Genomic DNA, 27,308 nt, shown 5'->3' on the forward strand with positions numbered 1-27,308 from the left:
CTATGTCTTGCTTGGTTTTAAAGTCTTTCTCCTCCCAAAGGTCTGACATGTATACTACTCTGTGTTTACCCAATTTACTTATGGTTTCCTTCTTTATGTTTAAGTCATTCACCCATTTTGAATTTATCTTGGTGTAGGGTGTGAGGTGTTGATCTATTCCTAATCTCTCCCACACTGTCTTCCAATTTTCCCAGCAGTTTTTATCGAATAGTGGATTTTTGTCTAAGCAGGGGCAGTTTAAATTAACTCTTTCCTCTCCCTCTCTCTTCTCCTTAATTCCTTCTCTCTATATTAATTACAATCAACATAATTTCCAGCTGAAGTGGGTATTTTATTATTTGGGATATCCCATGGCAACCAATTAATTTAGATTTTAAGTCACAATGCTAAAATTATCCTTACAGTAGGACAGGATGCAGTAATATTTCACTTACACATTTATAGCGAAGACTACAGGAAGTTACCATACTATAAGAAGAAAAGGAACTAGAATTTATTTTGATAGGGAAATATCATTCCCTGGTCTGATTTTTGTCATTCTCAGGGATATAGGGAGCCAGGATGATAGTCCAATTTTGGTACATATCTGAGTACTTCACAAAGAGTGTAGATATAAGGAAGTCCTACAACTTAAAATGTCAAGCATCCCAACCTTGAGAAGCACACTAGTTTTCCCTGTGTGCTCTTTTTGACACTATTCAGGTTAAGTCTCTGCTCCTTGTTTTTATCCCATCTCCTAGAATCAGACACAAAAAATAATCACAGTCCTATAACATTTATCAATAAATGGCAGGTTCCCACAGTTTAAAGATTTGGGGTATGCATTGATATTATACCAAGTATATATATGTATATATATACATATAAAACTTGTATTACTGTAGTAAAATAATATAAATTGTATGTACCTTTAGTATAATAAATGAGAAAAAAGAGAAAAAATCAAATATTCTAATAAAAATAAAACAAAAGCAATAATAAAAATAAGGGGGAAAGAAAAAAAAATCATGAATTCAATGTGTTCTTGAAAAAAACAGCATCCACCTGACAATGGATTATTATCTCCAATGCATGTAATAGGGTACAGTCAACCAGTCTCAACAGAAGATGCTCTCTTTACATGTGAGCAGTGAATCCAAGAGTCCTTTTTTCCAATCTTTATAGATGTTGGAGTAGTTAACAATATTTGGAATGGTCCTTCCCACGAAGGTTGAGTTGCTCCAGTTTGCTTGAAATTCTTAATATACACTTTATCTCCTGGGTTCAGGTCATGAAGAGAAAAGTCTAATGGTCCAGCTTGTACTGCAGCTCCGGATTCATGAAGTTCACGTACTTCCTAATAATGATCAGATTCCCTTGTCTATAAGTAGTATTAAGGAGTTGGTACTCCCCACCTGGGGTATATGGGGTGTTCAGGGAGGGGTAGTATCTCTGGAGGACTTGTCGAGCTCTTCTATGGCAGCTCTCCAACCTCTGACACCACCACCTCCACCTGACACCCAGCTATCACTTGTGGCTCCTAGTAGCTGCTAGCATGAGGCAGTGGCCACACCCTGGGCAACGGCTTCGACAGGCCGGCTAAACATTGTGAGGGTAGCCATCGGGTCATAGACCCCTGGTGAGCCAGGGCCTTGCTCACCCAGCATGTGAAGACTGCTTCGGCTGAACAGACAGAAGAAACCAATAAGAAGGTTCAGCAGCTGAGATGGCGAAGCAGCAAAGCACTGTGGAGTGCTTAGGGTGTGTTGGAGCACAAAAGACAACACGGCGATCCAATGCAGCTGAGGAAGTCTCCAGGTGTAACGACTTTTCGTGCCACTGGACCCAGGCTTCCAAAGCCGAGAGAGTTTCTTTGCATCGACTTTTCCACTTAAATCTCCTTCATGCATGAGTGTCTTTGTGCACACTCATCTCTCATAGATGAAAACGCACAAAGACAATCGTCATCCTCAGTTACCGAGAAACTACTATTACTCCCCCCTATTCTCTTATTCCTCATATTTCCTCAGACTTCTTCTTACTCCCCATTTGTTTGAACCTGCTGTCTTTGAGTCTGTATCATTCTCCCATTTCCTTAGTCTCCCTTCTCCATCTCAGGTTATTACCCACAGATAAATAATACAGGACTCCTTGGGGTGGTCACTAAAAAAAGCATCTCAAATGGTGAGATGTGTAGGTCTCCTCTGGGCCTGCTTGTAAGATAAAATAGGGCCAGAGGAAGAATTTCAGGCCATTTTAAATGTGTCTCAGTGCATAATTTGACAATCATAGTTTTAAGTTCTTTATTCATACTTTCAACTTGGCCTGAGCTCTGGGGATGATATGGAACATGGAATTTGGGAGTTATCCCCAAGCAAGAATATATCTGATTTAGGACAGAATCAGTAAAATGACTTCCTCTATCTGAATCAATATATGCTGGCAGGCCAAACCGAGAAATACTTTCTTTTAAAAGCACCTTAGCAACAAAAGCCGCTGAGGGTTGGATCACAGGAAATGCTTCCGGCCATCTGGTCAGTTGATCTACTATGACTAGACAAAATTTATAATGTCCAGTCTTTGGCATTGCTATGAAATCTATTTGTAGGTTCTCAAAAGCTGTGTAAGCCAGAGGACGCCCAGCAAAGGCTTTGCCATGAAAAGCATGTTGGTTATATGCTTGGAAAATAGAGCAGGCTGTACACACCTTAGAGGCTATAGTAGTTATACCAGGAGCTATCCATACACTCTTAACAGAGTCCACGATGCCCTGGGTGCCAAAGTGATCATTTTTATGAACAGATTGGCAAATTTGCGGATAGAAACTTCTAGGGAGCAGGGGTTTTCCTTCAGATGACACCCATAATTGATTAATCTGTTTTGCTTTGAATTTTTGCTTCCATTTTTCCACTTCCTTTTCATTATAGGAAAGTGATAAATTTAATTTATCAGTGCTTGTTAATGTTGAAATTAATCCAGGCCCTTCTATGGCTGCTAGCCTTGCAGTGACATCTGCTCAATCATTTCCCCTAGAGACAAAATCAGTGCCACCTGTATGAGCAGAGCAATAAACTACAGCTAGGGCTTCAGGCAGCTGGAGAGCAGAAAGAACTTCATTAATAATTTCTGCATTAGCTATAGATTTTCCAGCTGAGGTTAAAAATCTTCTCTGGAGCCATAGCATCCTGACTGAGTGACAAATGACAAAAGCATATCTAGAATACGTATAAATTGTTGCCTTTTTATCCTTGGCAATTATACAGGCATGTTTCAGAGCTATGAGTTCTTCACCTTGAGTGCTAATATTAGAGGGAAGTGAAGCTGACCACTCAGTGGCAAATTCTGTGACTACAGCAGCTCCAGTGTAGTGTATGCCATCCCTCATAAAAGAGGAATCATCAGTAAATAAGACCAAAGCTGGATTGTCTAAGGGAGTGTCCAAGAGATTATCTCTAGGCTTTTCTGCCATGGACACTAGTGTTTCACAACTGTGTAATGGTTCTCCTGAAGTTGGTAAATCTGGAAGCAAGGTGGCAGGATTAAGGGTTGTACAGCGTTTCAAGGTGATGTTTTTGCTCTTTAACAAGGTTATTTCATACCTTGTAATTTGCTGATCTGAGAATGCCTGTGTTCTATGCCTTAACAAGAAATTGTTAATGGGCATCCCAATACTAGATCAACAATTTTTCTCACTAGTAAGGCTATAGAAGCTACTCCTCTAAGACATGGTGGTGCTCCTGATGCTACTGGGTCCAGTTGGGCAGAATAATAAGCAATTGAGCACTGAGAAGGTGCCAAAGTCTGAGTTAAAACACCTGAAGCTAACCCTCTTTGCTCATGCACATACAATGTAAATGGCTTGTTGTAATCTGAGATGCCTAGAGAAGGGGCAGACAGGATAACCTGTTTTAGATCTGATAGAGCTGACAGGTGTTCTGGCTCTAAATTGAGGGGTTCAGGGACTGAATCTCTAGTTAGTGCTATAAGGGGTTTAGTAATTTCCCCATAGCAAGGAATCCATCATCTTCAAAACCCTGTTGCTCCTAAAATTGCTCCCAACTGTTTCTTAGTGGTAGGAGCCCTCAAATTTTGAATATTTTCAATTCATTTTGGATAAATAGAATGGGCAACCACAGTCAGAATGAACCCCAAATATTCTACTTTAGGAAGACACCACTGAACCTTATCCTTCAAGATTTTATGCCCTCTTTTGTGCAATTCCAAAAGAAGGTGTTTACTATCTTCCTGACATACTTCTGTGTCTGTTGAAGCCAAGAGTAGATCATTTATGTATTTGATTAATTTGATAAATTTATAAATTTGATAAATTGATAAATGTTATATTATCTGTGTCTTGGCTCAAAATTTGTGCAAATAAACTCATGCTTCCCATGTAACCCTGGGGCAGACAACTCCATGTGAGTCCTTCCAGGTGAAAGCAAAGATATACCTGGAGTTCTCATGTATGGGAATGGAAAAGAAGGCTGAACAGAAGTCCACTACTGTAAAGTATGTAGCTGTGCTAAGAATAGAGGAAATAATAGTATTTATGTTGGAAATTATGGAATGTCTCTTTGAAACATAGTTGTTCACAGCCCTCAAATCCTGTACAAATCTATAGAGGTGCTTGCCATTGGGCCTGTTTTTTGTTTTTTAATGGGCAGGATGGGCATGTTGTAATCAGATTTACAAGGGATTATTATTCTCTGTTCAATTAATGATTTTATTATTGGGATAATGTCCTCTATTGCCTCCTTTGAGAGAGGATACTGAGGAATTGAAGGAGGTGAGCTAGATTTAGTTTTTATCTGCACAGGAATAGCTGATTTAAGAATGCCTACATCAGAAGAAGATGTGGCCCAAAGAGACTCGAGTATATCTGTAGGTATTACAAAAGTGGGAGGCTCTTTTGCCTCCTGGTTCTCTGAGAGAAGTACAGGGAGTAAATTTAAAGATTCCTCAAGTACATCCAATGATAAGAAGCCATCTGGGGTGCAAATTATTGTGGTTTGTAGTTTGCATAGCAAATCCCTCCTCAGCAAGTTTGTGGGGGATCCAGGAATTAAAAGAAAAGAATGTTCAACAGTTAGGGGTCCCATGCATACCATGGGAGGAGAAAGTTTTGGGACCTTTAAAGGTTTTCCTGCTACACCTACTACATTTAGAGAACCAATAGATTCACATTTTCCATCTGGTTTGCTTACCAAAACTGACTTAAGACACCCCAGTGTCCAAAAGAGAATCATAGTATGAATCTCTCACCTTTAAAGTGACATGAGGTTCCTTACTATGCAGGGGATGGGGGGGGGGGCATGTATAGGGATTACTGGCATTAAAATATCTGGGTCTTGAAAATCAAAGGTTCCACTCTGGTTCCAAGGCCCTCACCCACCCTTTACACCTTCTGTGACAAGGAAATCACTTTAAAAGACTGATATATGTATTAATTTAAGGTCGCCAAGGAATTTAGCTATGTAATTCCTAAATGAAAACTCAAGTCAGCAGTCAACCTTTTATAGAGTTTAATTACAAACAGGAGGAAGAAAGGAATTAGAGAGAGAGAGGGAGAGAGAAAGGGGAGAGAAGGGAATAGGGCTTAAATACCCCTTCTGTTTAGGCTGGGCCAAAAGGCCCAAGCCCTTAGATAGCTGAGGCAAAGAAAGGAGATCAGTCCCTATTACTCACGTGACCAAAATGGAGAAACAGTCTCAGGGGCCTCCACTTCCAGCTTCCTTCAGAGCCAACTCTCAAAGCACCACCTCTCAGACCAAAAACCTCTCCAACCAACCCTCCTCAGTCCTCAGACCCCTCTATCTTTAAGGAAACCATCCAAGTTCCCTCCCCTCAGTTCTCACATCTACCAATCACTGTCCATCAATTTCCCTGTGCCAATGGTGGCTCTAGCTTAACCCAGGACCGCCCAGAGGTCTGCCCCTTTGCACATGTCTGTTGAAGGTCATATTCTCAATAATTAAATTTTGATCCTTTGCTGCAGCCCTTCTTAAATCCTGTTAGGACTGAGTGGGGTGGAAATTGTATTTTCCAAGACCTGGTTCTGTCATTCCAAGTATCTCTATTGTATCAATTCTAAAATCAATCATGACTCAAAAGAAATTCCTGTTCTATGCTTAAGCATAGGTCAAAGCCCTTTCCATTGTTCAGTAAAAGGTTTCTGTGCTAAAGTAATCTTAAGAAGGGAGGAGGAGGAACCTCCCATGCCAATGGGGTTCACATTCCAATAGAGTTCCCACTATCAATAGGAAATTTTTCAAGTATGAAATTTCCCAATGGTGAAATTTCCAACATTTATAAGTCTAAGAAATTTTAAGGTTTACACTTCATAAAGGTACTTGGGTAGTTTTCTGGGATCCCTAACTCTGATGGGGATTTTCACCAAGAGTATAGCATGGACAAACTCCATTTTTTATATATTGTTGTTGGGCATTATCATTTTCCTCATTTGGAGCACTGTGGTTATTTTACCAATTTCTATTTCTATAATTGTGATTTCTAAAATTTTTATTTCTATAGTCATTATAGTTATTTCTATCAGTTCTAAAATTGTGATTTCTATGATTATTATCATATTCATTTCTATGGTCATTATTTCTAAAGGTATTATTATTCCTTTTTTCCCATAGCCAGCTCCTATAGACCATCGTTGCATGGGCTCTCTTCCCACAGAAAAGGCATGTTAATGATTTATCTGTGGATTCCTGCAAAGGGGCTATGGTCTCTCCCTGATTTTTCAATTGTTCCTTTAACATTTCAATTTCTTTCTTTATGTCTTCCACTGATATATTGTGTTCCTCAGGTCTTTTTATATGACCCTTATAGACATAGGCCGCTACTCTCCGCAATTCTTCAAGGTCCATAGAGTCCCAATTACGACAGCTAGTTTTAAAGTAGTCTATTACCACTGAACAACAATTCTCAATGAATTGCCTACGTATTTGCCTAATGCCCCTTTCTCTGGATAAATCAAGGTCCATATATGTATTTCCTATGTCAATAAGTCTGTTCATAAACTGGGAGAGGGTCTCATCAATTTCTTGTCAGGTTATTTCAAATTTTGACCATTTTTCAGGTCTATCAGAGCAAGCTCTCATGGCTGCCAATAATGCTTTTCTGGCCTGGTTTAGTTTTGTGTGATCTAGTTCAACATTGGGGTTCCAATGTGGATCTTCAGTTGGCCAATAATTTGCTCCTCTACCTCGCTTCAGATTAACCAGAGAGATGACATTTTTCTCTCTCTTTGTCAGAAATTTTTCTAATAAATTTTCAACATCCATCCAAGTGGGGTCAAAAGTTCTGAATATGTTCTCCATTCTTTTTTATAACTAATATTGGTTCTTCCTCAAATGATGATCTTCCTTGAATGTATTTAAATCTTCAGGGTTAAAAGGTGTATGGTGTCTTATAGATATCAAGTTCCCATTTTTATTGAAAGTTGGAAATTCCCTTAAAGGAAATAAACTATCTGAATTATTTGGTCCTCCTGTGTCTAGGCTTCTTGCTCCAATCTCAATGGGGCAGTTATGAGAAAGGGAAGGGGTGAGCAAGCTGAGGGAGAGGGGCTGTGGGCCCAAGGTGCCAGAAGGATGAGAAGTAGGAGCAGTTTGGGAAATTAATTGGGAAGGGTGGGAAGGAGAGGCAAAGGAAGAAGGGTCAGTATCTGGGGGAAAGGATGCAGAGGGGTTAGGGTAGGAGGCATGGGCAGGGTGTGAAATTAGATGTGAACTTGGGGTGAAGGGGGTGGGGTAGTAGGCATGAGTAGTGGGAGGGACGAGGGCTGAGGGGTTGGGGCAGGAGGCATAGGTAAGGGGAACTGAGGCTGAACAGTTTAGGCAGGGGGCATGGGCAGGGGGAGGAGTGGGTTGGATAGGAGTAGGGGGGGAAGGGCTAAGGGGAAAGAGTAGGGGGAATGGGCAAGGGGAGGCATGGGTTGGGTATAGAAGAAGGTGATTTGAGAAGTAGGAGCCAAATTGTGTAGAGCAGGGTGGGACAGGGATTCTAATAATGATGGAGTATGGAGAGATAAATCACTCCTATCCCAGGATGTTCTTAACACTCTTTTAATGCTTTTAATAGAAGCTATGATCGCCCCCAAACTTTCCCCTAAAAGCTCAAGCTGGGTATTTTGTTCTGCATATTGCTGAATAGTAGAAGGAACAATTGGTTGGTTTGGCTGGGAAATGTGTTTTACAAGGAGATACAATATTAGAGTTACAACAATTAAAATCCCAAGGGGAAGTAGTGTGTTGATTAGACTTTGCCATATGTTCCATGGGATGAGCCATATCAGTGAGACAAGGAATAATATATTTACAAGTTTGTTCATGGAGCTGATAAGCCAGTTTTTAAGTAAGTTGTGAATATATTGGCTATTACCACATATTTCTAAAGTTAACACATGGAGAGCAGGACAAGGCCAAAACTTTCTCCAGGTTTCATAGCTAAATAGCTTCCCCAGTCCTGCCGCTTTTGGTTTAAAAAAGAAAAGAAAAACAGCTGTATTCTATTTAAGGAGGGGGAAAAAATCCAAATTTACTTCCCTCTACAGATGATCAAAATAAACTATTAAAAGCTGAATTTAGGGATAGTCACAGTAAAGAAAAAGTTTAGGAAAGTTAGGAAGATTGAGGGTATTTCGTCACAATCGACATGGTCAGCCAAAACTATAATGATAATTTTGGCGTTGTGACTTAAAGTATATTTAATTATTGGTCGCCATGGGATATCCCAAATAAAATATCCAAGTCAGCTGGAAATTTATGGTAATTGTAATTAATATAGAGGAAATAAATTAAGAAAGAGAGAGAGGGAAAGAGTTAAATAAAACTGCTCCGGCTCAGGCTGAACCAGGCAGGAGTTAAAGGCCTTGGACAAGGGGGCCTACCCCAAGAGCCAAGGGAAAGGGAAGTCAATCTTATCACTCACCACATGACTGTCTCAAGGAAGCTGTCTGAGGGAGCTCCTCCAGGCTCTAATTCCAGGATCAAACTGGCACCCAGGTCTGCTCACAGGAAATCACCATCCAGATCCACCTCTCAGAGAGGAAGTGAAGCACTCTATATAGACGGTTTTACAACACTTTCCTGCATCTTATCTGTACTGTAAATGCCAAAACTGTAAGGACAATTTTAGTGTTTTGACTTAATATCTAAATAAGTGGTTGCCATAGGAAATTCCCAAATATGAAACTACCAAAGTCAGCTGGGATTTATGGAGATTTTAATTAATAAAGAAAGAAGGAATTAAGGGAAGGAGAGAAAGAGAGAGAGAGAGAGAGAGAGAGAGAGAGAGAGAGAGAGAGAGAGAGAGAGAGAGAGAGAGAGAGAGAGAGAGAGAGAGAGAGAGAGAGAGAGAGAGAGAGAGAGAGAGAGACTGAGAGAGAATTAATTTAAACTGCTCTGGCTCAGGCTGAGCCAAGCAATAGTTAAAGGCCTAGGCCAAAGTGGCCTCCGTGAGCCTAAGGGAGAGCGAGTCAGTCTTATGTCTTATTACTTATTACAACAGGGCCATCTCCAAGTAAGGTCCAGTCCTCCACTGAATCTCCTGAACTCCAATTAGCCAGAACTCACTTCCAATCCAAACTGAATTGGTCCAACTGACTTTTTACCACTTCCTTTTAAAGAAATTTTCTCTCATGTCACCTCCCATAAATTTTCATGTCTACCAATCACAGTACACACGGTTTTCAAGGACTGCCCATTCTTAATTTTCACCACTCTTTAGTTCACACCTTCTCTGATCAGAATATACCTTCTGAGTACTTCACACCTCTTTGTTAAGCTTGCCTTTTGTAAATTACTTGACCTTTTTGTGATTAATTTAATCTTTACAGGTACTTAACACCTTTTTGTATTAGATCTAAAAATAGACCTAGCTTAAGGTTCTAGCTTTACTATAAGGTATGAGTTAGGGACTTTCATTGTTCAATCAGGAGTTTACAACTTTGTCTTCCCCTAAGGCACTATCTAAGTACAGTGGAGCAATTTTAAAAGTTCCCAATACATTCCTGATTCTTGTTAGACCAAGTATCTCCATTGTTACAATAAGGGAATAGCGAGACCAAATCTTCTAAATTATAGTATGAATAGTTTTTAAGATTCACATTACCAAAGGTAGCTTAACTAAACTTATGACAGCCCAGGGATCTGTCAGCTGTTTCTGCACATGTCTATCAAAGCCCATTCTCCTAGATACTTAGTCCTTAAGTATGGGTACTGACATTCCTGACCTTGTTAGACTAAGTAGAGTGGAGCAATATAAAGTTCACAAGACATTCCTGATTCTGTTAGACCAAGCATCTCCACTGTTACAATCAGGAGGTAGCTAAATCAAATCTTCACAGATTGAATTCTCACCAGCTAGAGGTCAATTTATCATGAAAAAGATTCACAATTTCCTGATTTAACAGTTTCTGAAGGTGTGAACTAATAGTTTCTGAGGTTACAAAATCTTAAAATAATTCATAAGTTTCTTATTGAGTTAAAAAAGGCGGAGCTCTCCAACCTAGCAAAAAGTAGGGTGTGAATTCACTAAGTGGTTTTTGAGCTCATCTACCTCTTTCAAACTTGTGTTGACTCAATCAAGTTAGTCAAAGGAGTTACTCTTACCTTCACAATCTATTGAGGTCCTTAAGGTAGTGTTAACTCAGCATAGACAATAAAGAATTCTCTTTCACAGTAGCCTGGGTCAGGACCTCAAGATTCTGCCTGCCTCTGCTTGCTAAGCCCTGCCTTTCATCATAGGGAATTCCCAAACCCCCTTTCCAAACTTTTTATCCTTCATTCTAATGTGGGTTCATAGCAGGCACAGAGGGGGTAGTGAGGAAAGGGACCCACAGACTCTGAAATCTGGCATTTCTCACTACTTAAAGCTGGTTAAACATCAACTACAAAACATGTAATTGTAGCATCTGCAGATAATTGTTACCAATTCTGTGTACAGGATGTTATATTCAGTACTGGGCATCAGTTTTGTGCCCAATAGGTTTCATTAAGTACTCATATTGTTCTTAGAACTGTAACATCATTAAGTAGCTATAGCAGTCCTCCAGTGTACTACATCCCCCACCCCATGTTCTTATTCCAGGACAGCGAGACCACTCTCACACTGACCAATGATCATAAAGTAAACAATGTGAAACAAGGGGCCAGTGCACTGGTGCTCTGGCATTCCAGAAAAATCCCCCTAATTTGCACATGCTCCTTATTCCCTATGACATCATACCCTGAAACACACATGCACCTGAATTTGGCCTTGCTCCACTTCCAGGGTTTTGGGGAAAGGTGGAGATTTCTCTGGAATCGAGGATGACAAGCTCCCTGGCCCTAACAAATATGCCAACCCTAATCCACCGAGCTGGAAAGCTGCTCTTCTACAGTTGTGGCTGCTAATCCATACAAGAAGTTAGCACTGTACTACAGAGCTGCTACTATGTACAATCAGTGGCAAAGAGTCCTAGTCCCTGGACTTAACCATCAGCCCTGAGGATGCCTGATTAACCTCCAGACTATTCCACCAGTTATTAAACAATCATAAACTTATTCAAATAAATACTTTTCTTACAAATTGAATGGAATCTCAGACTCCCATTCTTGGTCTGAGATTCTTCTACAAATCTGGATGTTTCTTCCATAAGAACTCTTCTCTACTCTGTCTCTGACCCAGTGATACTGGCCTCCTGGATGATTCTTGGTCAAGAGGCCCGATATTATAATTTTTCCTTTTCCTTGAGTGTGAATTTTAGATTTACTCCACCCTGCTTAGTCTTTAGAATTTAAACAAGCAGGAATGTATACACCCTCACTTAAGGATTGAGTGTGGAGGAGGAAGGTCTGTGACCCATGTGTGCTAGCAAGTGACAAATCAGAAACTGACTTACTCCCAGGCTGTCCAACTTCAAATTTAAGCCACCATTGCTACATGTGAAACACAGGAAGTGACATAAAAACCTGCCTTTACATTTCACATCACTTCCTGTGAGAGGGGGGTTGGTGGTGGATCTTGACTTGGAAGAGCTCGAGAGTGAGACCTCAGACTACTTCCCTAAGCCCATCACATGGTGAGTGTTAGGGCTGATTCCTCTTTTCTTGGCTTTCTGGAGGCACCAACTTCCAAGGAGACCCCCTCATCTTGAAAAAGGCCTTGTGGCTGTAAGATGAGCTAGATTTAATCTCTGGGAAGGCCCCTTGGCTGAGGCCTTTGAATTCCCGCTGGGTTCATACCAGACCAGGGCAGCTATCCTTCCCTTTTCTCTCTCTCTCTCTCATTCTTAATTTCTTCCTTCTATGGTAAACAAAACACCATAAAATTCTATTCACACTTGAGTATTTCATTGAGATTTACAATTAAAAACCCTGGCAACCAAATAAAAATATATTCAGTCTCATCTCTGAGGTTTACCCCTAACAGTCGTTGTACCCACTACTTGGAATATTTCCACCATGATCCCCTCAATCTCTTGGATTCAGTCTTCTCAGGTAGCATCTCACTTTCTGAGAAGTTTCTCTTGGTCACAAAATCTTAGAGGTTTCCTTCTGAGGGTCTTAGATCACACTCTTTCTCAGACCTGCAATTCTGCCCCAGGGCTTCAATTCTACCTGGGCTCTCATCTCTGGGGTTCCACTTCCCCGTCTATTCAACACTTTCCTTTTTCTTTCCTTCATATCCAGGACTCAAGACCTCTACCTGAGCAGGCAGATAGTCATTAACCCTGGGCAGAAGAATAATCTGAAAGTAGAAGTCACTATCATTTGAGGTGTTGACAGCAAATGTCTCTTGAGAAGTCTCTTAAGAAGAAGTATCACTTATATGGATGAATCCAGATTTGATGGAACTGTTTAAAAATAAATTATAATGTAGTAGCACTTCAATTCATATCTGTTGTCCTATTAGGATGATTATATTTGACCTTGTATGTCAGAGTGTGAAACCCCTACCTCTTTTTTGATTATAGTAGTATTAGCCTTCATGATTGTTTTTATAACACAATTAGTTTTGAGTTCATACTCAAATAATACAGTTTGCTTCATAAAAACTAGAAAAAATTAGCTAAGAAATTTATTTCCGGGTGCCATAAAATCTTGTTTGCATCCTGACCTTAAGCCTGTAAGCCAGGAGTTTCCTTAAATCCTACCACAACTGTCCTGGGTGTATAACAAAATGGTCAGACAAAAGGAAAGGATGGTCTTGTTTGTAGAACAAGTCACACATATTAGTTAACCAAAACTGCTGAATCCTATTTCACAATAATCAACAGTAAAAACACCAAGACCTTGAGTACTTCAAAGTTGCCACCCATAGTCATCCTTTCTACACTTACCAGATTAATCAACACTTGTGTCATTAAATGCCCATATGAACGATTTTGCAACCATTCTATTTTAATTATGACTTTTCTGTCACTGTCATCAGAATTCTTGACATAAAAAAACTATCTCCTAAGTTTTGGGGTCTCTGCTCTTGATTTGAGCAGAGTCTGGCTTTATTGAGAGTTGGGTCTTCTCCCAACAAATCTGTTTAGTTTTGAGTTCTATACTGCTGTGATAAATATTTGCCATATAAGTAGCACAGACCTTGATGCAAAATAAGCTTTAGACTTGATATGTCTAAGACACATGTTTAGAAATTGCAGTAAAAGTATAATTGAAGCAGATATGTTACACCGGACTCTGGGTACAATCAGTACAGAATGTCAAGCTGATAGATATGTAGTGATTTTTCCACTTAAAAATAATTATTTTGATAATGTATTCAACCAAAGAGAAGTCATTGGAACACCAATGATTTTACGTCATATTAGAAATATACAATATAATTTTTCATCTCTTAATTTTTGCTTTATAGGAATTTTGTAGAAAACCTTGTATAGGAAATTATGCTAATTACAAATGATTTCTATAGAGCAGACATTATTTCGTCCCTAAATTAACTGTTTAGATCTAGATAGACATTGGAGAATATGGATAGGATTTTTTTTTTAAATAAAGTACTTAATTGGACATATTGTAAAGCAAATAATTTCTTGTTTTCACATTTAATTCCACTTTTAATCTGGCTGTGTCAATTTTATTTGTACAGCTTTGAATTTAATAAAATAAAAATGACCTATTTTAGACCTCATAATGTTATCTATTACTTATATGGTCATGAATTCTTCCCTTATCAATGAACTGATCTGAAAGAGAAACTATTCTATGCCACCTTAATTTTCTTATAGGCCCACACTATAAGTCTAAATCATATAGCCATTTGGACGTCATCTTAGAAGAGATGATTTTTGAGGAAGGAGAGAGCTCAGTGTGAATGTCTGTGGTTTCTGTGATGTATAGTATAAGAGGGAAAATTAAGACTGGGGTTAAATTAATTTTATTTAATCTAAGGGAGAGGGGGGAAAAGATGAAAAATAGGAGATGTACTTTGCTCACTGCTCTATTTACCTTGCTATTCTGTGGCCAATATTAGGGCATCCTAGCCATGCTCACAGGGAAGTCCAACCAAAAACAAAACTGAAAGAAAAATGCTTGGGTATCTGCTCTTGTCTCAGTTTCACATTTCTCCACCCTCAAAAATATCACTTCAAGAGCCATCCATGGCTTTTTAGTTTTCCTTTAGGACATCCAGAGGGAAGTCCATAAGAGTGATGCTGGGGACATCACTCTGTCCGCATCTCATGAGATCTTGACTGCATAGCTGCCTTTTTCTTGCTGACAATCCTCAATCAAGCATTTCTATTAAACAATCCTTACCTCTGAGTCAGTTCAGGCTTAGGTCAGTTACACTTCCCCATAAAGAGGGTAGAGTAAATTTCCTTCACACAATAGCAAGATAGGATATACAAGAAACAACTAGTTATTTTTGAATGCCTTTCAAAACTGCTTGCATTCATGAGTGTTCTCCCCAGCGTGGGTTCTCTGATGTACAACAAGACCAAAGCTTGTACTGAATGTCCCTCCACATTGCTTACATTCATAAGGTTTCTCCCCAGTGTGGATTCTCTGATGAACAGCAAGACTGGATCTCTGAGGGAAGGCCTTTCCACACTGTTTGCATTCATAAGGTTTCTCTCCTGTGTGGGTTCTCTGATGTATAGAAAATCCAAACCTTGTACTGAATGTCCTTGTACAATGCTTGCATTCATATGGTTTATGCCCAGTGTGGATTCGCTGATGTACAGCAAAACTGTAGCTTAATCTGAAAGTCTTCCCACACTGCTTGCATTCATAAGGTTTCTCCCCAGTGTGGATTCTCTCATGAACAGCAAGAGCAGAGCGCTGATTGAATGTCTTTCCACACTGTTGGCATTCATAAGGTTTTTCCCCTGTGTGGGTTCTCTCATGAATAGCAAGATTGGAGCTTCGACTAAATGTCTTTCCACACTGCTTGCATTCATAAGGTTTCTCCCCAGTGTGGATTCTCTCATGAATAGCAAGATTGGAACTCCGACTGAATGTCTTTCCACAGTGCTTACATTCGTAAGGTTTATCTCCAGTGTGGATTCTCTGATGTATCGGAAGACTGGAGCTTCGACTGAATGTCTTTCCACACTGCTTGCATTCATAAGGTATATCCCTAGTGTGGATTCTCTGATGTAAAGCAAGACTGGAGCTCTTAATGAATGTTTTTCTACACTGCTTGCATTCATAAGGTTTGTCCCCAGTGTGAATTCTCTGATGTACAACAAGATTAAAGCTCCGAATAAATGTCTTTCCACACTGATCACATTCATATGGTCTCTCCCCAGTGTGGACCCTCTGTTGTACAGCAAAATTGGAGTACTGTGTTAATGTCTTTCCACACTGATTATATTCACCAGACTTTTTCTCAGTGTGCATTTTTTGATGTTCAATATGAGATGTATTTTGAGGTGCAACACAGAATTCTCTGAAAGCAAAGTTATTGGGACAATCACTCATGAAACTTTGTAGGTCCATTTCTTCCACAGGAAGGCTCACCTCTATTGGATTCTCCATTTCAAGTCTGATCTCTCCTTCTAAATGAAAAAAAAAAACCACAGCAAAATATACATGTATAGTTATATATACACTTGCATAACTATCTCCTTTCCTCAACTGTCAAAACATAAACCACTTTATATCCTATTTTCTCAGGTAAGAAGAAGACTTCCAACTGAAATGGGCACAATACATCCTTTGAAAATGCCATTACATCAAAGCTAAAGAACAATTTAAAAAACAAAGAGCCTCCCATGGGATTTTACTGGCTCTTCACAAATAATCTGAGATTTTGGACAGGCAAATTTTATTACATTCCAAAATCTGACCATGATATCAGAGAGGCTGGATGAGTGACTTAACCAAAAATCTGGCAGCTGAGTCCAAATCTTGTGACTGGGCACACTCTCTCCAGTCCTAGACAATTCACTTTCCATCTTTTTCCATTCATTTTCATTGTCTGTACATTCAATCCTCTCTTACTAGGTATGATACCACAGGGTGCATATAGATGAAATATTCCTATTGTTTCAGTATCTAACTGTTCTGTAAGCATTTTGGAATTCCCTTCATGATTGCCTTTGACCTTATTTTTTGTTCTAGTAAATGAGATCAGATGAAGAAATTCAGCACTCTTTTATGCATTTATACAAGGCATAAAGATTTTGTTCTGTTCCCTATTCCTTGAGAGGAGCAATTACTTTTCCTTAAATGCCTCTTTTCACTAATATGAAATCCTTCTACTAAAAATAACAACGAAAAACATGGCATTTCAAAAGTTTAAAACTATGTCTCATACAGTAAGTTGAGTTGAGGAAACTTTAAATGGGCAAGAGCTTGGAAAAATTCTCTTCCTATTTCCCATCTTATGTAGATACTGGCATTTTTATGATATTGTTTAAAATCCCAATACAGGTGGTGATGTATTTTCATTGTACCTCAGAAACTAGCTAAGACTTTTAAGCCTGAGCAAGTCAAAAGACCTCTGTTATTCTAGCCCCCTCAACAATGACATGGACATTATAATATCAAGTGACTCCTAAGGTTCCCATGAGGATTGAATGAGATATGTAGAAAGTGTATGACACATACTAGGAACCATATGGAAATGCTGATGTTTCTTTTCTCCTAAAACTCTCATTCTCTTCACTCCTTCAGTTTCTGATTTTCCTAGTGAATTAAATGCATTTCCATTCCCCAATACTTTTCTCCCTGGATCATCTCAGAGTGAGATTTAGGATCTTGTACTTCTATCTAAACAACCTCCATGTCTGGATTCTAGATTGGGAGATCCAGGACAACCCAGAATGGTATTTCCCTTCCTTTGTATGCTCAGGTCATAGCATGGTTCCAAAAATATATTTATTATTTAATATGTGTTTACTGACTGGGCCCAGGGTTTATGTCAGGCCAAATGTCTACCAGGATCCTTGCATTCTGATCTATTTCCTAGAAGGCAAATGCATGCTCTGGCCTCAGTCATGTTTCTGTCACTTGCCCTGATTTCTCAGCAGTCAACAGTAACAATTGGAACTAGAGCAGACCAAATCCTAAAGATCCCAGAGGCTTCTCTATAGGCTCTCATCTAAAGTGAGGTGCTATGCTCATCTGCTTGTCCAAGAACAGGACAAAGACTGAGCCCCAGAGACCAGGAAAGGGTTTGGACTAATGATTTAGGGAAAGCTTAGCCTTAGATTATTTCCAGGTAAGGCAGCACTCTTCCATAATGTTCATGGGGTGCAAGTCAATGGAGAAAAGGAATATCAGGAAACCAAACAACATGCTCCACTCTCCATTGAAGCTTCCTGAGTCAGCTGGGTCCTCACCATGGCAAGGCAATCCTGTGACATCTCCCTACCCATGGATTCCCTTTGCCACTCACCACAACAACCTTCCAAATATTTCTTGGTCAACAGCTCTCCATCATGGCTTCCTCCAACCCCCTGCCTCACCTTCTGCGATGATAACTTAGCCTCATTAAACTGAACAAAAGCTGGATCTCTTTTAAAGAGCTCTCTTATCCTCCACATCTCACTTATTTAAGCTGCCTCCCTTTCCTCTCTGGCCTCAGGATCAGAGGAAAAGGTCATTTTTTTTTCCTAGTTAAAGAAAAACTCTTTCCATGGGCAAAGAAACCCATCCCATCCCTCAACTAAACCCATTTTTCCTTCCTGGAGGGCCCCCATTGTTCTTTCATCTTCAGCCTTTCCCACACTAATGAGCTAATGACACTCTTCTTCTGGTAAACAATAAACCATTTCTCCTCAATGCTCCAAACACTCTCACTTTAACTCTTTCACCCCATGAAATACTACCCAACATCTGTACTCAGGATTGAGAATAAAATGCAAGAGATGGCCACTTATAATGAGTTGTGCCAGTGCCTTTCCCTTGTTTTCTCTGCTATACGTTCCCTCAGAATCCTCAATTCCCTGAAGCCCCAGGCCACCTCGCCCCATTAGATCTCTCTAGTGCTCCTTCTCTTTTCATACTTCCCTCTCAAGACTGGCTGCTCTGGAACTGGGATCTGAAGGGCTTCTACAGAACTGTCAGCATGCTGCTATCTGCTCCAGCAGAGGGTAAACTCCAGGAGTGTAGGGATGTCCACTGCAGCCCTTTATTTCCCCTATAACTTAGCCCACGACCGGGCACAGAGAAAGCACTCATATTGTTTCTGGATACTACAGAGCTCAGAGGGGATAAGTTTAGCCCTTCTGGCACCTGCAAGAGACTTCCAGGCCCTTCAGTCCCAAACGCTGACTTCTTAGAAGATCATAGACTGATCCCATAAAGGGAGCTGATAGGAAATGGAGTCCAACAGCCTCATCTGACAGATGTGGAAACCAAGCCTCAGGGCTTCAGGGAATTGCTGGGGGAACCACGACTAAACCTCTGAAAAAAAATTCCAAATCAGACTCCCCCTACCCCCAAATCTAGCCCTGAATTCACCAGAGCACAGAGAAGTCTCTGGTCACTCCTACTCTGCCACACCTCTTTACTCCTCCCTCACCTGGGCAGAAGCTCTTCAGGTCTTCTTGTTCCAGCATCCATGGGGTTTCCTTCAGCTCCAAATAAGAGATCATGTCTTCTGGGGGAGCTGGAAGCCCTGGGAAAGGGAGAATCAGTCAGGGAGGAGGATTTTAGCTCATCATGGTGTTCTCCTTAGGGAAAGGTTGGGGAGTCCAGTGACTCCACATAAAAACTCTCTTTGTAGGATTCCCACAGTATTCTGCCCTCACACCTCAGGGTCTGTAATTCAGAATCCCAGGATAGGATGTGCCTATTACCCTGCTAGGGGAACTAGAATGAGCAACAGCCCCCCTCTCACCCATCCTGTTCTGGTCCATTCTGGCAGAAACTCCTAAACTCCCACACTGAGTCTGAAGGTCAGTTTTCTGGATCAGTCTAAAGCCCCAGACACAGGGACGTTGAGGGAGCAGCTTTTGTACAATAACCCTGCCTGCTCTTCCCTTCCTGACACCTCTACGAGTCTCATGGATCCTCCTCTCGAGGAGTCTCTGCCTCCTCTCCTGGGGAAGTCCACAATCCTAACTGGGTCCAATGTTGTCTCAGTCAGTCCATTTATCCAAACAACCACAGAGGAGGGCAAGCAGGGCCTGCAGGAGGCTTACAGGGGACTCCTGGAGGACGGGAGTCTCCTCAGCACGTAGGGTAGAGAGAGGAAGGAGGAGGACAGGGAACCAATCTGGAACTAGAACATTAAGTTGTAGGGCATTTTCTTCAGAGAAGACTGGACTCAGTCCATACTTTTCCATTATTTGGAAATGAAAGGCAGCTAGAAGGGGAATGGGCAGGAACATGGGATTAGAGGCAGGAAAGCCTCTGTTAACATTTCAACACAGACAGCTCCTTATATGGGTACCTGAGAAGAAGCCACTTAATGGAATATATTTCCTCATCTGTAAAATAGAGATGATTGGGTCACTGAATTAAAGTGATGAAAATGACAAATAAGTGTCATAATATTACAGAGAAAACCCTCAGCAGAGACCAGGTCAACTGCAGGTTGTTTAAGTGCTTCTTCCCTTCCCTTCCTTCTTCCCTGTCTCTGCTGGAGGCTTAGGGCAATAGGAGGGAAGGCTAAGGATAAATCATCTCTCTTGGGGACACCAAGAAGCTCTGTGCTATGAGTTTATGCTGATTAAAGAGAAAAAGATCCCCAATAGTAAATCTAACTTAGAGGGGAAGAGGGTGGAAAGAAAACTTTCCTGAATAATTTTCCAGGTGGATTTGGGAGGCTCAATTCCAGGCCAGGGAGAAGCGATATAGAATTAGCTATGAGATTACTTGCACGTCTCAGATTCTCCAAAACACATTTAATCTCAGAATTCAGGAGCATCAAAGGGAGCCCCCAATATCTCTTTACAATACAAAGCCCTTTTAAAGGAGAAGCAGGCAGCAAGAGGGCCCTGGCTCTGGGACTTGGCATACCAGCCCTTGTCCCTTCCATATAACTTAAAATTACTCCCAATAAGTGCTGCTGTTGAAGGTGATATTCCCTTGGATGGCAGACTCGGGCAGCAGGAAGAGGGCTCCTTACCCAAAGAGTGCAGGTTCCAGGCATTCTCCAGCATCACCTCCTTGAACAGCTCCTTCTGGGCAGGGGACAAGAGGCACCACTCCTCCTGAGTGAACTCCACAACCACATCCTTGAAAGTCACCACCTCCTAGAGCAGCCCAAGGCAGAGCACAGAGGGCTGAAAGTCACATCACAATGAAGAGCCCACCTCTGGTCAGTTACAGGAGGAAACTGACACATAGAGAAGGGAGGGGCCCAAAGGTCCCGCCCTTGGTCAGTGTCAGAGCCAGCACTAGAAACCAAGTCTTTAAGAGCCCAATGGAAGCTTGAGAAGAGCAGCTCTAGGATGCTCAGAAGGGAAGCCAAGGACTTTCTAGTGTGTGAAGGGAAATCCCTAGGGGACCTGCAGGGCAGCCTGGATCCCAGGGGCCCCCGAGGTAGGATGTAGGAGTCAGTCACATGTCTGTGGCACTGTTGCTGTGTCCCAGGGCAGCCAGTATCAGTGTGAGCATCACCAACATGCCAGAGCCTGAGCCACGGAGAGGGGAGCTGGGGAAGGTAACAGTCAGGCACAGGAAGGAGAGGGGCCTTTTGTACCTCCCCCAGAACTAACTGGCTCCCTGGGCTCAGGGTTTGTTTCAGGGCTTTCCTGATCTCCTGATCACTGGTTATCCCAGCCTGAGCAAGCTGAATCGAGAAGGAGATCTGGAAAAGCTAAGACCTCTCTCCCTCTCTATCACTCTCTCTCTCTTCCCCCGCCTCCAAACTCTCTCTTTACTAATAAATGTTCATCAACCTGGTAATGAGCCCTCAGATTACTTTTACTTATAACACTATGGAAGGCACGAGAAAGAAGAGGAGTTCCAGAGAGTTTGGGGACTCAGGATGCAGCCCGGGTGACATCCTCAGAGAAGGCCCAGCTGATCTCAGATCATTTCCTTATTGATTCTATTTACCAGTAACTGCTTTTGTCTGGGAGCTGCCTGAGTCCAGCTTCTCTGCCTCCACACTCAGCCAGCCTGAAATAGGGGAAGTGCAGAATCCAGCTCTTGGGCACTTCATCACTGTTCTAGACTCATTTCAAGGCATTTGCTGACCTTGGAAGATGCAGGCAAGCCCCAGGGAGAGATGGCTGGGTTTAAGCCCAAAGTTCAGGCTCTCACCTTGCACCGGAGTCACACAAGAATCTCTTCTTAGACTGAGGAGAGAAGGAGGGCTGGGGCACTGCTGGCCCCTTATTATTCACTATTCCAGTCAGTCAGTATCCCTGAGTATCTCAGCTCTGTAACTAATGGTGATCCTTCATCCCATGACAGACATCACTTAGCCTGTCTGTTCTTTGTTCTGTGATCCTCCACACTTATCAACAAGATCTATCCTTCTGCTAAGGGTTTGGAGCATTAACAGAGACAAGCCCCGAACGCCTTTATTGACAGGCAGCATTCTGCTGCTTCTCTTCCTTGGAGAGCTGCCTCAGTTTACCTTTTGGTTACATTTCATTCCCAACACCTGCAAATGTGAGCTTCACAATCTTAGACAGAACAGTAAAGGTTCACTAATGAAGAGGAGCCTGCAGTATTTTTAGGAAGACACCCCGAAGGGGAAAGATCATTTGCTTTTTCAACACCCCAAGCAGCAGAAATATAGGAGAAATGAATAACTGAAGACAACTGTAGCAAGAGCAAAACATCAGAGAGCAGAAAGAGGCTTCTTTTAAAAACTACAACTTCCCAGCTGGGTGACCCTGGGCAAGTCACTTGACCCCCATTGCCTAGCCCTTACCACTCTTCTGCCTTGGAGCCAATACATAGTATTGGCTCCAAGACGGAAGGTAAGGGTTTAAAAAAAAAACTACAGACAAGGGGAAAGGGAAGGAGGAAACCCAGAGAAGGCTGAAGGCGAAGCAGAAGGCCAGGGGGGGATCATGGGAAGAATTGTGCAAAGTCCCATCTGCTTCCTGAAGATGCTTCTTGTATTGGACTGCAGGACCACAGGAGAGAAGAGGTAAATACAGAGAAGACTGGGGCACACACAGGGCACCTCAAGGAGTAGAAACTTTCATTTTCATTCCCTCTACATTCAGCACCTGTTCTGCAGTGAGGAATTCTATAGAACAGAGGTGGAATGTACCAGCTGCTGGCTCTGGTACAAACCGTTCTGCTCGAGAACACTTGAAGCTCCTCTTCTGAGAAAAAGGCCTCATTTCTCTGTGAAGACCTTTCCTGGGTTAACCCCAAACTCCTTACTCTCTTTCAATTGGGGAGTTCAGCCGGCCAGGGGGAAGGGTCTCACACACACAGGGGAGATCTCTGGGGCATCTCCAGCTGACTGATTCTGGCTATCACTGCAAAGGATCCTGACAGTTCCTACAACAGACTCCACTTGCATAGGCTGACTTTCCACAGCCACTTCCTCTCCCCTCACACCTCCCTCCTCCTCCTCTGACCCAGGGACACTGGCCTCTTGGATGATCCTTGGCCAAGACCTTCCACGGTCTGACTCTGGGCCTTTCCAGGGCCTGTCTATCTTCTTGAATAGAAGCTTCTCCCTCCTGCCTCGGGCCTCAGAGCTTCCTTCAAGTCCCAGCTGAATCCTCCCCTCAGTAACCAAAAATCTCTCCAGAACCCTGAGAGTCTTCCCTCCCATGATGAATCCCTCCATCCTGCCTGCATAGAGTTGGTTTGGACACAGCTGCTGAGGGGTCTCGTTGGTCAGACTCAGGGGGCCTGGAAGGCAGCCAATGGTTTCTATCTTCCTTTGTGCTGACAATGCCTGGCACACACCAGGGTGTTCCTCCACACTGGCTGACTTGGGTTAAGAAATAGCAAAGAGGAAGGAGCCAGAGAGACCCAGGAAGACTCCAGGACCTGAGGCAAAAGCCAGGGAGCAGCACCAGGAGACAATGTCTTCCCTGAGGATGGCACAGACCAAGGGACATCCTCAACCTCGGCTCTAGACCACACTCAAGAAGGAGCAGGTGAAAAGAAGCAGAGGAAGAAGGTGTGAGTGTTGCCAGGCAAGCAGAGAGAACAAAGACAGGATCCCTAGACAGGGAAGAAGAAGGAATCAGTGATCATCCTTGGTGCTCGTTTGTGCACAGCAGGAAATCTGACATGGGAGGCAGAGCCTGGGGGGACCTCTTGGAGTATAAACTGACCAAGGGCCAAGGAATCACTCCCAAAGCTGGGAAGAGAGCCAGGAAGGACTGTTGCCTGGGATGTGGGGATAGAAAGGGCCCAGCAGGAAGGAGGGAGCAGCTTCCCAGCCCATCTTGTGTCAGAGCCAGGGAAGGTCCTGTTATAAGGAAGAGGGGATTTGAACCCATGAAGTGTGCAGAAGGCAGAGGCACGGGGTAGCAGAGTACAGAGTTCTGGAGTTCTATTGGAGACAGACACTTGGCCTTGGGCTGAATTCATTCTCTCTGGCTTTACCTGGAGGGAGACTGTCTACCTGCTTCCCTGACACCTGACTGAAACATCTGGGTTTCCTGTGTGATCCTGAACATCTGAGCCATCTGTCTGTGAGAATTAGGTTTGGGGCCTTTGCATCCAAAACCTCTTCTTGGGCCCTGTCCTGCCTAACAGCCAAACTACCTCCATTACCACCAAAAGCGGGGTTGGTTTGGGTTAGTGTAGGATATTTATATTGGGGTCTGGGTCCCTAGACTGATAGGTGAGTCGAGTATAGTTAGATCCAAGAAGATTCCTGGTGACAGAACCTTGAGATCTTGTGGGGTTTAGAGATGGCAATAGCTTAAGTTATCCAAGTCCCTTTTTACCTTTAAACAAGTCTTCATTCCATCTTAGTAGAGAGGGAGGGGTGTGTGTGTGTGTGTGTGTGTGTGTGTGTGTCTGTGTCTGTGTCTGTGTCTGTGTCTGTGTCTGTGTCTGTGTGTGAGAGAGATCTCAGTGTCTGGCTTTCCCTGCAATCGGCTTAATCAGACTTCCTAAAACACTGTAATCTTCTGTTATTGGCCTAATTACACATCCAATCCCATCCCCCAAAATCCTTCCATTATTTCAGGCCTCCCTGGCTGAGGGGGCTCCCACCTGGGGCTGGAATGCACTTACCTGGGCTGGGAGTCTGTCACTCTCAAAGGCCATCCCTGAGGCTCCAGGCTCCCTGTAGAGGCAGCAAAGGAGTGAGTCCATCTGGTGAAGCTCCCCCATCTTTTCCCGGCCTTGTCTTTGTAAGGGTTAAATTAGGAGTTTTGACAAAATGAGAGAACAGTTTTTAATCATTTAAGTTTTAATGAGAAAATAGTCTAACTACCACTAATAACAATCAACCCCACAAAGCTCCAACCCAATCCAGTCCAATCAAAATGAAATCAATCACTGTTTAATCCAACCCCAATCCGGTCTGTTAATGAAGACCAGGCACCTTCAAAAAGTTCAAGAAAGAAAAAACCCAACAGCCCAATCTAAAACCCAAAACCCTCTAAAGGCTAAAGCCAAAAAGCCCTCTCAGTAAGATCAGGCCCATCTTTATATTCCAGTGATTAACCATCAACCGCCAACCCAACACACAGCAGTAAATGTCCCCCTAACTGCCAGCAACAGACAGACTGACCAACTGATGCTGACCCTTTTGTACCTCACTTCCTGTCTTTATGGTTCCTCCTTTCTGTCTCTATGGTTTCTACTTCCTGTAACTTTGAGCTGGTTTCTCCTTACACATCTCTAAGGTAAGAGAACCTCCAGATTCCCCCTTATATTAAAAAAGGAATAAAGAAGAAAGAAGAAAACCAAATTAACAGAATCAAAGATGAAAATGGAGAGCTCACTTCTAATGAAGAGGAAATTAAGGCAATCATTAAAAATTATTATGCCCAATTATATAACAATCTAATTTATATGGATGAATATTTACAAAAATATAAATTGTCTAGATTAATAGAGGAAGAATTAGAATACTTAAATAATCCCATATCAGAAAAAAGAAATTGAACAAGCCATCAAAGAACTCCCTAAGAAAAAATCCCCAGGACCAGATGGATTCACAAATTAATTCTATCAAACATTCAAAGAGCAACTAATCAAACTACTTGACATAATAAGCAAAGAAGGAGATATACCAAATTCCAAATTCCCTTTATGGCACGAATATGGTACTGATTCTAAAGCCAGGTAGATCAAAAACAGAGAAAGAAAATTACAGACCAATCTCCTTAATGAATACAGATGCAAAAATCTTAAATAGGATACTAGCAAAAAGTCTCCAGGAAGTGATTACGAGGGTTATTCATTATGGTCAGATAGGATTTATACTAGGAATGCAAGGATGGTTCAATATTAGGAAAACCATACACATAACTTACCATATTAACAAGGAAACTGACAAAAATCACATGATTATCTCAATAGATGCAGAAAAAGCCTTTGACAAAATACAACACCCATTCCTATTGAAAACACTAGAAAGTATAGGAATGGACAGGCCTTTCCTAAAAATAATAAATAGTATATATCTGAAACTATCAGCAAACATCATCTGCAATGGGGATAAACTAGAAGCCTTCCCAATAAGATCAGGAGTGAAACAAGGATGCCCATTATCACCTCTATTATTTAACATTGTACTAGAAATACTAGCTGTAACAATTAAAGAAGAAAAAGAAATTGAAGGTATTAAAATAGGCAAGGAGGAGACCGAGCTGTCACTCTTCGAAGATGATATGATGGTTTACTTAAAGAATCCTAGAGAATCAACCAAAAAGCTAGTGGAAATAATCAACAACTTTAGCAAAGTTGCAAGATACAAAATAAACCTGCAGAAGTCATCAGCATTTCTATATATCTCCAACACAGCTCATCAGCAAGAATTAGAAAGAGAAATTCCATTTAAAATTACCCCAGAAATATAAAATACTTAGGAATCTATCTGCCAAGACAAACACAGGAACTATAAGAACACAACTACAAAACACTCTCCACACAATTCAAACGAGATCTAAACAATTGGAAAAACATTGACTGCTCATGGGTAGAACGAGCTAACATAATAAAAATGACAATCCTACTCAAACTTATTTACTTATTTAGCGCCATACCCATTGAACTACCAAAAAACCTTTTTTACTGAATTAGAAAAAAAAAAACCCAAGTTCATTTGGAAGAACAAAAGATCAAGGACATCCAGGGAAATCATGAAAAAAAAAATGCAAAGGAAGGAGGATTTGCAGTCCCAGATCTCAAACTATACCATAAAGCAGTGGTCATCAAAACAATTTGGTAATGGCTAAGAGACAGAAAGGAGAATCAGTGGAATAGACTTGGGGTAAGTGACCTCAGGAAAACAGTCTATCATAAGTCCAAAGATCCCAGCTTAGAGGACACAAATCCACTATTTGACAAAAACTGCTGGAAAAATTGTAAAACAATATGGGAGAGGTTAGGCTTAGATCAACATCTCACACCCTATACCAAGATAAACTCAGAATGGGTGAATGACTTGAATACAAAGAAGGAAACTGTAAGTAAATTGGGTGAACAAAGAATAGTATACATGTCAGACCTTTGGGAAAGGAAAGATTTAAGACCAAGGAAGAGTTAGAAAACACTACAAAATGTAAAATAAATACTTTTGATTACATTAAAGTTTTTATACAAAAAAAACAATAAAACCAAAATTAGAAGGTAAACAACAATTTGGGGAAAATCTTTATGACAAAAACCTCTGACAAAGGTCTAATTACTCAAATTTAAAAGGAAGTAAAACACTTGTACAAAAAATCAAGCCATTCTCCAGTTGATAAATGGGCAAGGGACATGAAAAGGCAACTTTCAGATGAAGAAATCAAAACTATTAATAATCACATGAAA

General features: G+C 41.5%; 1 protein-coding gene across 5 annotated transcripts in view; it reads right to left on the reverse strand.

The window, feature by feature from the left end:
* Positions 1-703: 703 nt before the first annotated feature.
* Positions 704-27,308, reverse strand: part of LOC130453593 (zinc finger protein 664-like) — a 36,153-nt gene continuing 9,548 nt past the window's right edge. Inside the window, exons 2-6 of one of the 5 annotated variants that reach the window (XM_056820522.1) lie at positions 25,081-25,194; positions 24,555-24,669; positions 20,506-20,632; positions 18,955-19,050; positions 704-15,982 (exon numbers count right to left, since the gene is read on the reverse strand). In XM_056820522.1, coding sequence (XP_056676500.1) covers positions 14,859-15,982; positions 18,955-19,050; positions 20,506-20,632; positions 24,555-24,653 — 1,446 coding nt within the window. In that variant the 5' untranslated portion in view covers positions 24,654-24,669; positions 25,081-25,194 and the 3' untranslated portion in view covers positions 704-14,858. The other 4 variants (XM_056820523.1, XM_056820521.1, XM_056820524.1 and 1 more) reach the window with 4 other exon arrangements.

Source organism: Monodelphis domestica, chromosome 3 (genome assembly GCF_027887165.1).
Source record: "Monodelphis domestica isolate mMonDom1 chromosome 3, mMonDom1.pri, whole genome shotgun sequence".
NCBI classification, from domain to species: Eukaryota; Metazoa; Chordata; class Mammalia; order Didelphimorphia; family Didelphidae; genus Monodelphis; species Monodelphis domestica.